General features: G+C 34.6%; 1 protein-coding gene and 1 long non-coding RNA gene across 2 annotated transcripts; one reads left to right on the top strand and one right to left on the bottom strand.

Moving 5' to 3' along the window:
- Positions 1-737: 737 nt before the first annotated feature.
- Positions 738-4153, bottom strand: LOC113762813. Its single transcript, XR_003467265.1, has 6 exons — positions 3987-4153; positions 3745-3802; positions 3314-3441; positions 2501-2791; positions 2012-2107; positions 738-1933 (listed from the first exon to the last, which is right to left on the bottom strand). It is a non-coding gene; the product is annotated as an uncharacterized LOC113762813 (long non-coding RNA).
- Positions 4154-10484: 6331 nt separating this feature from the next.
- Positions 10485-12431, top strand: LOC113759689. The gene is made up of 2 exons (XM_027302266.1): positions 10485-11336; positions 11985-12431. The coding sequence occupies exons 1-2, from the start codon at positions 10485-10487 to the stop codon at positions 12429-12431; spliced, it is 1299 nt and encodes a 432-aa protein (XP_027158067.1).
- The last annotated feature ends 334 nt before the right edge of the window (positions 12432-12765 follow it).

The following is a 12765-nucleotide window of genomic DNA, read 5'->3' as shown; positions in this document are numbered from 1 at the left end:
GATTAAATTGAAGTACATTAACATAAAGGATAGACAAATACAAGATAATAGAATTAAAACATACGTAGGTAGCAAGTCAAAATAGCTAAGTCGAATTAACACAAATGATAAATAGATATAAGATAATTAAAGTAAAACACAAGTAGTTCAGTTCTGAAGCACATAAGCATTACACTGTTGGAAACTAATTTTATGCATAATCATTGTGAAGGTTCATTTAAATCTGCTGGCCAGCTGGGACTTGTTCAATTTCATAGCTTGTGATAATGGTAAAAACTGTTCCTTTAATTGCTTTTTCTCTTGGAGTTGCTTTCTTGAGAAAGCACAAGAGTCTCTTTCCTTGGAATATATTAAGTGGCAATGTTAGTTCAATTGTATAACTTTTAATGTACCATTTTCTGTGTATCATGATCTCTTGAATTTTGGATTAAAAATTAATAGATCGTAATATAGTTCATAAATACATTTTTCATTTAGGTAAAAGTCTAGAATTGTATTTCAATTTTGTAGTTTCAAAGATATTGACATAATTTATATCCTACTTAAAATCTCAACAGTAATTTTTTCAGGAATCCAAAGCCAAAAAGGAAAAAAAAATGCTATAATGATTGGTTCCATTATATATGCTAAAAACTAAAGGAGCTGAGAGCTGCAATCATCCGAACATGTAAGAAGAAAATTGTTTAAAGGAAGTTAGAAGATTAATAAAAGGAAGAAAGAAGAATTAAGCACGCAAATTCATCATTTGAGTAAAATAACAGAGTTTAGAAACTGAGCACTAGTTCAATATTAACATCTTTTCTACTTTCCCACTGCCAAGTAATTCAGCAGCCTGTCATAAACTTTGTAGTAGTGCTATATCCTAGACAACTATAAATTGAAATACTAACTACCCACTAATTAGATTGCTAACTTGCATTTACTCCATCAAGTTCTTTATGAGAACGCCATCATAAAGGATCTTGAGCATTGATATGAAATTTGGGAACATCTTTTGTGATCTTCATTTGGGATTGCTATCGAAATTTGACCTCCAACCTCAGTAGTGTATGCTTTGATAGTGTTGTTCTTCGCTGCCCTTTTGTCCTTGGATTTTCCAGATTAAAAAGCATGGATGAAAAAACCATTGTAACCCCCTCAACATGAGAGGCTAGTTTAGCAAATGTGTAGCATCCTTAATTTCATTAGTGAACTTTGTTCGAAATATTTGTTTGAAATATTTAATCAACAATTACATGTTGACTATGCAAATTCCAACTGTGAAGCAATGTAGCTTTTTACAATCAAAAACTAAGGCAGCATTCTAAAATTTTAACAGATAAGCAGATACGTTAGATACAAATAACTTATTAAAGCATACTGAGTCATTTTTTTTTATGGCAGCCTCATTCAAAAACCAAATAGTAGAAATTTATAAGTCACTTATGCCTAAGCCATAACTAAGACAGCTTATCTTTTTCAATTATTTCCAACTGACTAAAAGAATGCTCTTATACGGCTTTAGGATATCTCAAGAGTCAAGATCCAAAGCTATACGTGAATTTGTAAGGGTAAACTTATGATAAAATGTCATACAAAAGAATTAATCCAATAAGCAAAACTTAAAGCTATAAAATGGATCAAATAAGTTGAACAAAGCCTCATTAATTCTTTAAGGAAAAATACGACTTTTTAGTATAATATTTCAATCTTTTCCTACAATTGTTCTTCTAAGAGCATTTAAGCGCATTTATCAAGTTGCACTCATCATTATGCAATAACTCATCAAGTTATAGCTCATGGAGTTGAACTTACTTGGCCATCAGCTGGCTAGATGAAGAGCGGTATATGATAACAATTTCTAAACATATGGACTGAAAATTGCAACATGTAAAGATCCTGTTACATTATTTACCACAAATCCCAAGCGACACCTATCATATTTTGCCATTACCTGAAGCAAATTAGAAGTTATAATTGTTGTAAATGATTTACTAATTCTAGCATTAGAAAAGTAAATAATAACATTTACCTCGCTTCAACTCCAGTTTCTTCCTTGTATGATGGGCATCTAATGGTACATTCTATCTCAATATGGATAGATTTTTGGGTCTTAAGCCAAAAGTTTCTGAGAAAAAATAGCCAAAACTTGACATTTTTAGAAAAACTAAATTGAAACTCAGAAGTCTTAAATCAACATGTACCAAAGCCATGGTTAAACATGCAAGTTCTATGTCTTTAAAGCAATGGGTGTTATTATAGGGTACTATTAAGTTCAAGCCTTCACCATAAGAATATGAATTTCAATTTGAATCATAATGAGTTCATAAAGACTATCCTTTAAATAATGAAATAAGATTATTAAACAAATACATAAACCTTTCCGTTTTGTCATCAACAATACATAAACCTTTCCGTTTTGTTACTCCAACAAAACACGGTGAACTGGAAATTAACAAAAATTTAAGAGTTTATTTATTTCCTATGATGTTAAGTAGCAGAGGAAAGGAGAAAAATTTACTTAGCAGCAGGGGCTGTAGCATGACCATTAGCAGTAGAAACCTGGGGCTTCTTCTCTTGAGCTGGCTTAGATGACTGAGGGATAATTTCTTTTCCAACCCCAGAACCCACAAAAGTTTGCTGACTTCTGCTCTCAACTCCACCAGCTCCAATACTCTTGACAAGCCCATTAGCACTCCTAGGAGAGAATAAGCCACCGCATTAGCCAAGTTCATCTCAGATCCATCATTCCCAGAATAAATTCACTTGCCAGAATCACCGTTAATGGTGTCAACAACGTCCCCTTTGGTCCCTGAAATTAAACTCTTAAGTACACCAATATGTGTAGAGATAAGAAACTAACAATGCAAAATTTCTAGGATATGTGCATATGATATATCTAAGATATGTCTAAGATGTATCTTAGAAATTTTATATTATACAATACATATGATATATCTAAGATATGGGTAGGGATAACAAACTAACAATACAAAATTTTGACTTCTACAGTTGGAAATTCTTAATCGTATGCTATATTACATCGGCACCATCAGAATTTATGTGGTAGCTCTTTATCTAGACAAAAGGTAACCATAAGTTTTTTAAGTTATTATATGAAGATGAAGTGTAAGACATACTTGAATCGGCAACTTCTACAGCACAAAAAATTGTAGACCAATGTTTCCAACTACTAATCTACTAATAATTAACTTCTTGATAGGATAATTTGTGCCCTGAAAAAAACGTTGAAAAGGAAAGATAAAGTGCCCTAAAAAACGTAGAAGGAATTGGCTGTAGAGAAAAAAATGATATAGACCGAAGTAGAATTTACTTGTGCGATCATTCTCTCCGTGTTTTCTCTGCTATCCCAAGTTTCACACAGACATTTTATCAAACACTTGATGGCCATTGGTCTCTGAGATTTCACAAAACCTTGACTTGCTTGAATAGCTGTATTTGCTAGATAAATCATTGCAACCAAAAGAAACAACACAAAAAGAAAAAAAACATCTCGAATATCAGAACATCATCTAATAAAAAAATAAGAGAAAAAAGAAAGAACAAAATGAAGAACATCTGATAAAAAAAATTTTTAAAAAGGAAAAAAACAAAATGAAGAAAAAATTCATTGACAGATATATTCACATTTAGCAGAAAAGAAGAAAAGGAAATTTTTGTACTAAAGTTAGAATATCATCTAATAAAGACCTAAAAGGCGAAAATAAAATTCAGAACCAAAAGGGAAAAGAAATAAATTCTTACTTTTCCTGCAGCCCTTTCTCTAGAACTCTTTGTTGTTGGAGTTCTCTTTTCTTCTCCTCTATTGCACGCAATGTCACAAAATGTAACGAAGGAGAAAAAGTGCCAAAAATTAGACTCAATCTATGAAACAATTGGTGGTTTCCATGGCAATAATTAACACTAATAGGTTAGCCATGTGTATTCTATAGTGGAGAATGAGAAGGATTTGGTGAAAAAAAATATGGAGAAAGGAAGAAACTTACCTGCTTCTTTGTTTTTTCTGACCATGCATAGAAGCAGTTCAACTGCTATTCTTGATTGTGTCTGACGTACAAAGGAAAGGAATGGAAAACACAGCCAAATATAGGAGAAGAATGGTAGGCAAAAAGTCACAAACAGCCCTAAATAGTTAGCTACTGTTTTGAGAGCCATTTTTTTTCATTGGACAAAGTAGTAATTTTACATAAAAAGACACAAATGCCCTCAATAGTGGTATACTATTCGCAGAAGTAGTCAACATTTTGAGGCCATAAATGGAAAAAAATTTCTCCCCGGTAGACTCCCTCCCCAGAGTCAACCACATGGCTCAGTGTAGAAGAAGTCTTACGTGGTAGTTTGGGAAAAGTAAACAATGTAAAGTCCATACACAAAGCAAAAGAAAAGGCTCAAAATTCATGCAATGTGCCACGTGTCACTAAGAGGAGCTGCTACAGTAACATTAGCCTTTTGCTTATCTTATAGTATATAAAAGTAAACAATGTAAAGTCCATAGACAAAGCAAAAGAAAAGGCTCAAAATTCATGCAATGCGCCACGTGTCCGTAAGAGGAATTGCTACAGTAACATTGGCCTTTTGCTTATCTTATAGTATTATATATTATAGTAAGATATATGCCTCAATTCTCTATCAATAAAAGTTTGCAGTTTTATTTAAAAATAAAAATTAATTGCTACCTTTTCTTTTTTAATTTTATTATTATTCTGTTTCACCTACTCTGTGCTTCACTGATATTTCATCTTTTTACATTTTTTTCTTTTTTTTTCAGCAAAGTGCAAATTTTAATATTCAATGATGTAAAATGGTTGACTTCATCACACTGGACTATTAATTGGAGTAAATTCTCAAATTATTATGAAAAAAAGCATTCCTATAAAAGAGGTTATTTGTCGAGTCATTTCTAAAATCAAGTTGTTCGCATTTATTGAATGCGAACTAAGTAAGTTCGCATTTGGTAACTGCGAGATAGCATATTTTAATAATAATAAAAAAAAAGTGGACCTCGCATTGATCTTTCCGTCAAAAGAAAAAACACAGCTCGTTGAACCTCCATTGAACTCTATTAGCTCATTTAATCAGACTAAGAAACGACAAAATTGGGAACTGCAAATTGAACCCAAGTTCCATCCCAAATCCGTCATTCAAACTGCGGAGCAGCAACATCCATCAAGAGGAGGTACAAATTGGAGGGCAGGTCTGCAATTTTCTTTCATCCTACGGCCTCGGAAGCTCTCGCCAAAAATTTCAAACGCCGAAAAGCTGCAAAACGGAGACCATTATGTTGACGGTACATGTATCATTCGGTGAATGAGGTAAGTTTTCTGATGCTTTTGTCCGGAGCTGAAAGAAGATGGCTTGGAGCCCGTAGTTATCTCCAAATGTTGTTTTGATTTTTTCTTTTTCTGGTGAAAAAAAATGAACCATAGCAATGTATTTATAGAGGAATGACAGTGTTTTCCTATGGCTCATAGCAAAAATCCTATGGTTCATATTGAAAAAATCATTTAATATGTCCTTCATATTTTAAAAAATAATTTTTTTCGTCCTTCAATTTTAAAAATATAATTTTACGTCCCTTACAAATTCACATGATCAAATTTGGTCCCTACCTAGATTTTCGACTAGTTCTTTTTTATCGAAATCCACTATATGCCTAACATATGATCATTTTTTAGGGGCAATATTATTAAATTAAATTTTACATAATTCAATCTATAGTCCCTCACATTTCACAAAATAAATTATTTTGTTCTTCAAATTTCACAAAATAAAATTTTTCATCCTTCATTAACTATGTGTTCGAATAGTTTATTTTTCTAAACCCATGTACATATCTGTTTGATTTCACGTGAACAGTACAAATAGCATGTAATATATTTTTATTTGATTTCACCTAAATAACCTAACTATATTTATACACATCCTATTCAATAGATATATATATGGGTTTAAAACTAACAATTTTATTTTAAACCCCCCACGTATATATCTATTTGATTTCACCATGTAAACCTATTCAATATTTGTGACCTTTTTCTTTTTTGGTAATAAATCATTTATTGAGTTGTATGATAAGGCTACCTAACTCGAATTCAATAGTTATGCTAACAAATTGTAATTTAAATCTAAAGTTTCTACTCACCACCTTTAAGACCAATAATTGAATTACTTGCCTTGTGATTGTTTTAAAATTTGAAAGTGCTAAACACTTACTTCTTTTTGTCATACTTTTCCTTTGTTTATTTTTTCTGTCCAAATTAAATAGATATAAATACTCAATAATGTTTAGGATTAAATGTTTTCTTTGTTTACAATTTTTGAGTAAAAGAAAATGAATATGAGTGAAAATCTAACACTTCTTTTTAAACTCATATATACATCTATTTGATTTCGCCTAAACAGGTAAAATTAAATAGATATATATTACATGCTATTCATATTGTTCAGGTAAAATCAAATAGATATATACGAGGGTTTAAAAAAGAAAAGCTATTCATACATATGATTAATTAGGGATGAAAAAATTTATTTTGTAAAATGTGAGAGGCAAAAAAATTCAATTTGTGAGATATTAATGACGAAAAAATTTATTTTTTAAAATATGAGAGACGAAAAAATTTATTTTATAAAATGTGAGAGACTATGGATCGGATTGTGTAAATTTTGATTTGATAATTTTGCTCTTATAAAATAATCACGTGCAATACACATGGTGGATTCCGACTAAAAACTAGTCGGAAACTTAAGTAGGAACCAAATTTAACTAATGTAAATTTGTAAGGGACGTAAAATAACACTTTTAAAAGTGAGGGACGAAAAAAATTATTTTACAAAATGTGAAGGATGTTTTGAACGATTTTTCTGTTCATATTTACACCCCATCCAGTGTATTTACATCGCAATTGTCCCCTCTATTCTTAGAGCCCGTATTTTCCTATGAACCAACTTACAAATGGGTCTTTGTTTTACATTTTTTTTTATTTTTTTGAAGAAGAAGCCGGTTTGTTTTTGTTTCTGTTTTGGCCGATCAAAACTAGAGAGTATGATGGTGACGAAATAGTGAAACTTTTACTTTAGCTTTTTTTTTTTTTTTTTTTTAGCTTCTAATGTTGCAAAGTATATTAGTTTGTCTAAGCTGAGAAGATTGACCCATCTTCTAATCCGAGAAGATGTACCATATAATTAAACAAATACAGACATTTTAGCAGAATTTTCAGTTTTTAGCCTTGAATCAACTCTTATAGCAAAGTAAGAGATCACAGTTTGCAGTGTTCTAAATTGTTGTGATTTGTTTAGTCACTGGTATAATGAGGAAGACATTAAGCATCTAGTCCCACGAACAGTTTTTGTCGAAAACCAATAAATAGTTCTAGAATGTAGAATATTAATAGCAAGACCAGAGTCAATTTTTTGAATTTTCAAATGGATCCGAAAAGGAATTACACAATGTAATTCAATGGTTTAACATTCTCCTCTATCTTGCAAAGCTATTTTTTCTTGGAAATTATTTTAATCAATTAGTAGTAACCTACTTTTAGAATACTTATTCAAATAAACTGACATTGGCTCCAATTGTAACTCTCATCCAGACACCACACGTCATTGAAGTGTCATTTATATTCAGAACCACAAGCTTTTAAACAGTCCAACTCTCACTTTGCTGACTTCTCATTGTACCCATTAGTTCCTTATGAGTTGCTACTGGAGCATTTAGGGAATATTAACTTAAAGTAGCTTTCAAAATTCATGTGCTTGGATTAGTTGATAGGGAGTTTTAGCTCATTTATAGGGGAGACTATCAAAATTTTTTCAAAAAATGTACTAAGTTGTTTAAAAAGTTTTGACAAATTCATGTTGTGATTAATTTTTTTTTTATTTTTTTTGGCTCGTCATTAACTCTGTCATGTTCATACAGGTGAGCACAAAGTTGGTGACACAAGTTTATCACTTGAAGAGACTTTGATTGGTACCAGTAGGATCAAATCAAATCCACAGAAGTGTATCTTTGGAATTTGAGACTAGTTATTAGACAAGTTTATAAGTTTACAACTTTAATAAGGTTACCTTCTGATGAGGGACCACCAAGGCTCCAAGTTGCAGATTCAAATGGCTCGAGTGAGGCCTTATATGCACCAACGATGAACCTTGGGCCAATGACTCGAGCAAGAGCAAGGAAGCTGCGAGAGTCATTTCAAGCGTTCCTACAAGTAATTCACTCTCGCATAGGACGGATTCAAGAAACTCATCACATATTGGCGAATCTGATCCAAGCCAATGAGGAGACCACGGGTCCATAAGAGCAACATGGATAGCTTGCTAATTTTACTTGCTTTTGAAGTTAGTTAGTCGAATGGAAATAAGGTCGAATTAGCTCATGTTGAGCACTTAACTGATCAGTTATAGCCGTGAGGGCGAGCTAGTAATTTAGGGTTTATTTTGAGTTAGTGAGGTTTTTCCAAGATAAGTTAGGAATAGGATTTGTGAAGCCTATAAATAAGGCTTGGCCGATTGTCACTTGACATCAAGTTATTATTATTATTTCAGAAATAAGGAGCGAGTTCTCTTAGTTTTGAATATCCTTTGAATATCTTAGATTGTTTCTAAGTATTCTACGTGGTTTATCAAGGAAGAATCACACTTGTTTGTGGCATCATTCTATCAAACACCATAGGTTCTTTTAATCACTTCTTGAGGGTTAAGAATCACTCTTAGTTCTCATCCAAGGGATTTTAAAGGGGTTTAGGGTTCCGCATATCCAAACATTGGAGTCGCTTGTCTAGATCCTTCTTGTTGGAATACGAGTTCGCTAATCGTGGCTGGGTTCGGATCATCCGGTAATCAGAGCTAGTTGACAACTACCAGGTTATATTCTTCTTTTCTTTCGTTCGAGTCATATACTTTTTTTTCCAAGTCAGATTCGTGCGTTAAAAAAAATACATTGAGTCTCTAGTCTATTTATCTAGTTTCCTTGTTGTCCACAAATTACTCTTGCTGTCCGAATTCTAATTCTTGCTGCTACTGTGTTTTCTTTACCTTCATTGTGTCTTGATTGTCTTGTCTTGAGTCTTGAAGCTGATCAAGTCAAAATATATAAATCTGGTCACTACTTGTTCTTGAAATCTAAAGTTCTAAACTAGGGTTTCTTGACAAAGGGTGTTGGAAATTATTGTGTCTTGCACTACAACAAGGTTGTTTACCTTTGTTCTTGGAAGTCTTGATAATATCTTGTATTTTCTGGAAAATTCTTGGGTGAATCTTGAAAGTATTGGGGTGTTAATCTAGGGTTCTTGAATTTTTGAAGTCAAGTTTACCATATCTTGAACAACCAAACCTTAGTTCTTGTTTCTTGAAATTGGGGCTGATCTTGTGCAAAACTCAAAATGAAATTCTTGTTTCTTGAAGTGTGATCCGAATTGTAAGAAAGAAACGAAAATCTGGTTGCATTACAAAAAAAAAAAGAAGGAAGAATGCAAGAAAGAAAAAGGAAACCAAATTCAGACTCACAAGAAAGGAAACCAACTAGAATTTGGAAACCAAGTTGACTTGGGTTTGGAAAAACAAATCCTAGTTGCACTCCAATTACCAAATTCGGTTGTTAACCTTTTGGCACTTTGCGAAACCAGAAATCAGCCACTAACCTTCCCAAACAACCCAAGGAACTTTGTTTACAACTTCCCAAAATTACAGCCTAGTGCAATTCGGGTAGAGTCCACCTAGTGTCCGAAAATTCTGCCATTCTTTGCTCTTGTTTAAGTCGGTGAGTCTTGTTTGAGTCTGTTTGTCTATTTGACATAGTTATTTAGTCCAAGTCAAGTCAGGAAAGTTAAGAGTTTCCTAAACTCATCACCATTCCCGTATTTGTCGCCCGAACCTAAGTGATTCTTTCTCTTGGTGAACCATTGAACAACTTTTGAGCTGATCTAACCTCTTCAATGATGCAATCAAAGCTTTGAGAATATTTGGTGTGCTTACAATCAAGAGTTGTGTGATACACGAGCGCAAGAGTAAATACTAAGGGAGTGAGTAAGGATATTATCTCTCGAACTAACCTCTTTCTTACATGGTTACCTAAGCATGTCTAACGAAGGAGGAGAGAGCCCCTCGGCCTTTGATTTTAAACTCTTTGCCGAATCTCTGAGGGGAGACATTTGCCGAATCTTGGACCAAAAATTGGAAATTGTCCATGAAAGAATTGACAAAGTAGAAGCTGTCCAAAGCGGATCTAAGGGAAGTGGGAATAGAAGGAAATCCGCTCCTCATGAATCTGATAGCTCCAATTATTCCGTGGAGGAGTTTGAACCGAGAACAAGGAGAACCAAGGTGAATTTCAAATCAAAGAGGGAACCAATTAAAGGTGTCAAAATGCAAGTTCCACCTTTTGTAGGAAAACGGATCCAGATGCATACCTCGAATAGGAGAAGAAGGTCAAACTCATGTTCAATTGCAACAACTATACGGAGGAACAACAAATGAAGCTACTGGCCATGGCATTCTCCAAGTATGCCATCATCTGGTGGGACCAAATCACCACTAGTAGGAGGCGTAGTAGGAATATTGAAGTCACTACTTGGTCCGAATTGAAGGTTCTCATGCGAAAACGCTTTGTTCCTAATCATTACCACTGTGACTTGTCCCACAAGTTACAAAACCTAAGACAAGGAAATCAATGTGTTGAAGACTACTACAAGAAGATGGAGATAGCCATGCTCCGTGCAAACATTGTAGATGATCGAGAAACCATCATGACGAGGTTCTTTAGCGGTTTAAGACTAGAAATAACGGATGAAGTTGAGCTGCATCATTACATGGAGTTGAAGGACATGCTTGAGAAAGCATTAAAAATTGAGCGAAGGCTTAAGAGGAGGGGTCAGTTAAGAACTTTCTTTACACCATCACCATCCTATAGCCGTAATAGTGCACCGAGGAAGGAGATCAAACCCTCAGAAAGTTATGCCACTCCAACCAAACTGAAGCAAACTCCATTCAGGGAAGAAGGGAAAACTACTTCAAAGTTGGCCAATGAACTCCCTAGAGCAAGGAGCCAAGACACCAAATGTTGGAGATGCCAAGGACTTGGCCACATTGTTAGTCAATGTCCAAACCTAAGACCAATGATCGTGCTCCCAAGCGAGAAAGTAGTGTCAGACGATGAGGAGGAGTACAAGAAGATGCCACCTCTGGTTGAGGAGGAGGAAAACGAAGCAGTTGTGCAGCAACCATTGGAGCAGTCAGTTGGACTAGAGCTAGTTGCAAGGCGCGCACTAGCAGCTCATGTCAAAGAAGAGGAGATTCAAAGGAAAAACATTTTCTACACCCGATGCCTCGTAAATGGCAAAGTGTGTAGCTTGCTGATAGATCCCGGCAGCTGCACGAACGTTGCTAGTTTCATTAATGGTCGAAACTTTGGGATTGCCAACCCGTGAGCACCTCAGGCCATATCGTCTACAGTGGTTGAACAATTGTGGAGACATATGAGTGTCTCAACAAGTACTAGATTCTTTTAAAATTGGTGCTTACGAGAATGAAGTGCTTTGTGATGTAGTACCTATGTAGGCTAGTCATATTTTACTTGGTAGATCATGGCAATTTGGTAGGATTACTAGTCATGATGGTCGTACCAAATGTACACTTTCTTACATAAGGGACGGAGAATTACACTTGCACCGCTTATGCCTAAGCAAGTGTATGAGAATCAAGTCAAAATTCAGTAAGAATGTGAGAAAGTTGATGAGCGAAAAAGAATTGAGAAACATGAGAGAAAAGAGAGAAAAAGGTCCGTGCAAAATGAGAGGGAAAAGGCAATTAATGGGACGGATGATGAGGTAAAAAAAGAGGAAAAAATATTGTTGATTACAAAAGCCAAAGATATGAGAAGAGGCTTCCTTGGAGGCCCAAATTTACTCTTGTTTTACAACAAAGAAGTTTCGGCTAACACTAATGAACTTGACCCTTCATTACCCAGTTCTTTTGCTAAGCTTTTATAGGAATATAATAACATTTTTCCAGACGACGTGCCTAGCAGATTGCCACCCATAAGAGGTATTGAGCATCAAATTGTCCTCATACCTGGAGCATTCCTACCTAATCGTCCCGCGTATAGGAGCAATCCAGAGGAGACGAAAGAAATTCAAAGACAAGTAGAGGAGCTTCTAGGAAAAGGGTGGGCACGAGAGAGTTTAAGTCCCTATGCTGTTCCAGTCATTCTTGTGCCAAAGAAGGATGGGTCTTGGAGGATGTCCACAGACTGCAGAGTCATAAATGTCATAATGGTAAAGTATCGCCATCACATTCCTCGTTTTGATGACATGCTAGATGAATTACATAGGACGGTTATATTTATAAAAATTGACCTAAAATCTGGATATCATCAAATTAGAATCAACGAAGGGGACGAGTGGAAAACTGCGTTTAACACTAAGTACGGGTTATGAGTGGTTAGTCATGCCTTTTGGTCTTACTAATGCATCAAGTACCTTTATGCGCTTAATGAATCATGTCTTGCGTGAGTACTTAGGCAAGTTCGTATAGTGTACTTTGATGATATTCTCATTTATAGCAAAAATCTAGATGAAGACTTGCAGTATGTTAAGCTAGTATTGGAGGTACTTCGGAAGGAACATCTTTATGCTAACCTAAAGAAGTGTACATTGCACTGACCAACTAGCATTTCTAGACTTTGTTGTGAGTTCATAGGGCGTCAAGGTGGATGAAAATAAAATTAAAGCCATCCAAGAATGGCCAAGTCCAACCACCATTGGGAAAGTA

The sequence above is a fragment of the Coffea eugenioides genome, chromosome 2 (assembly GCF_003713205.1).
Source record: "Coffea eugenioides isolate CCC68of chromosome 2, Ceug_1.0, whole genome shotgun sequence".
Lineage (NCBI taxonomy): Eukaryota > Viridiplantae > Streptophyta > Magnoliopsida > Gentianales > Rubiaceae > Coffea > Coffea eugenioides.
The sequence above is the reverse complement of the archived record's forward strand: the minus strand, read 5'-3'. Positions and strand labels throughout refer to the sequence as shown.

Bases quoted from the DNA above. Each gene is read 5' to 3' on its own strand.
- LOC113759689 (XM_027302266.1), top strand. From the start codon at position 10,485: ATGGCATTCTCCAAGTATGCCATCATCTGGTGGGACCAAATCACCACT. The intron at 11,337-11,984 runs GTGTGTAGCTTG...AAGCTTTTATAG, and splicing joins GATGCCTCGTAAATGGCAAA to GAATATAATAACATTTTTCC.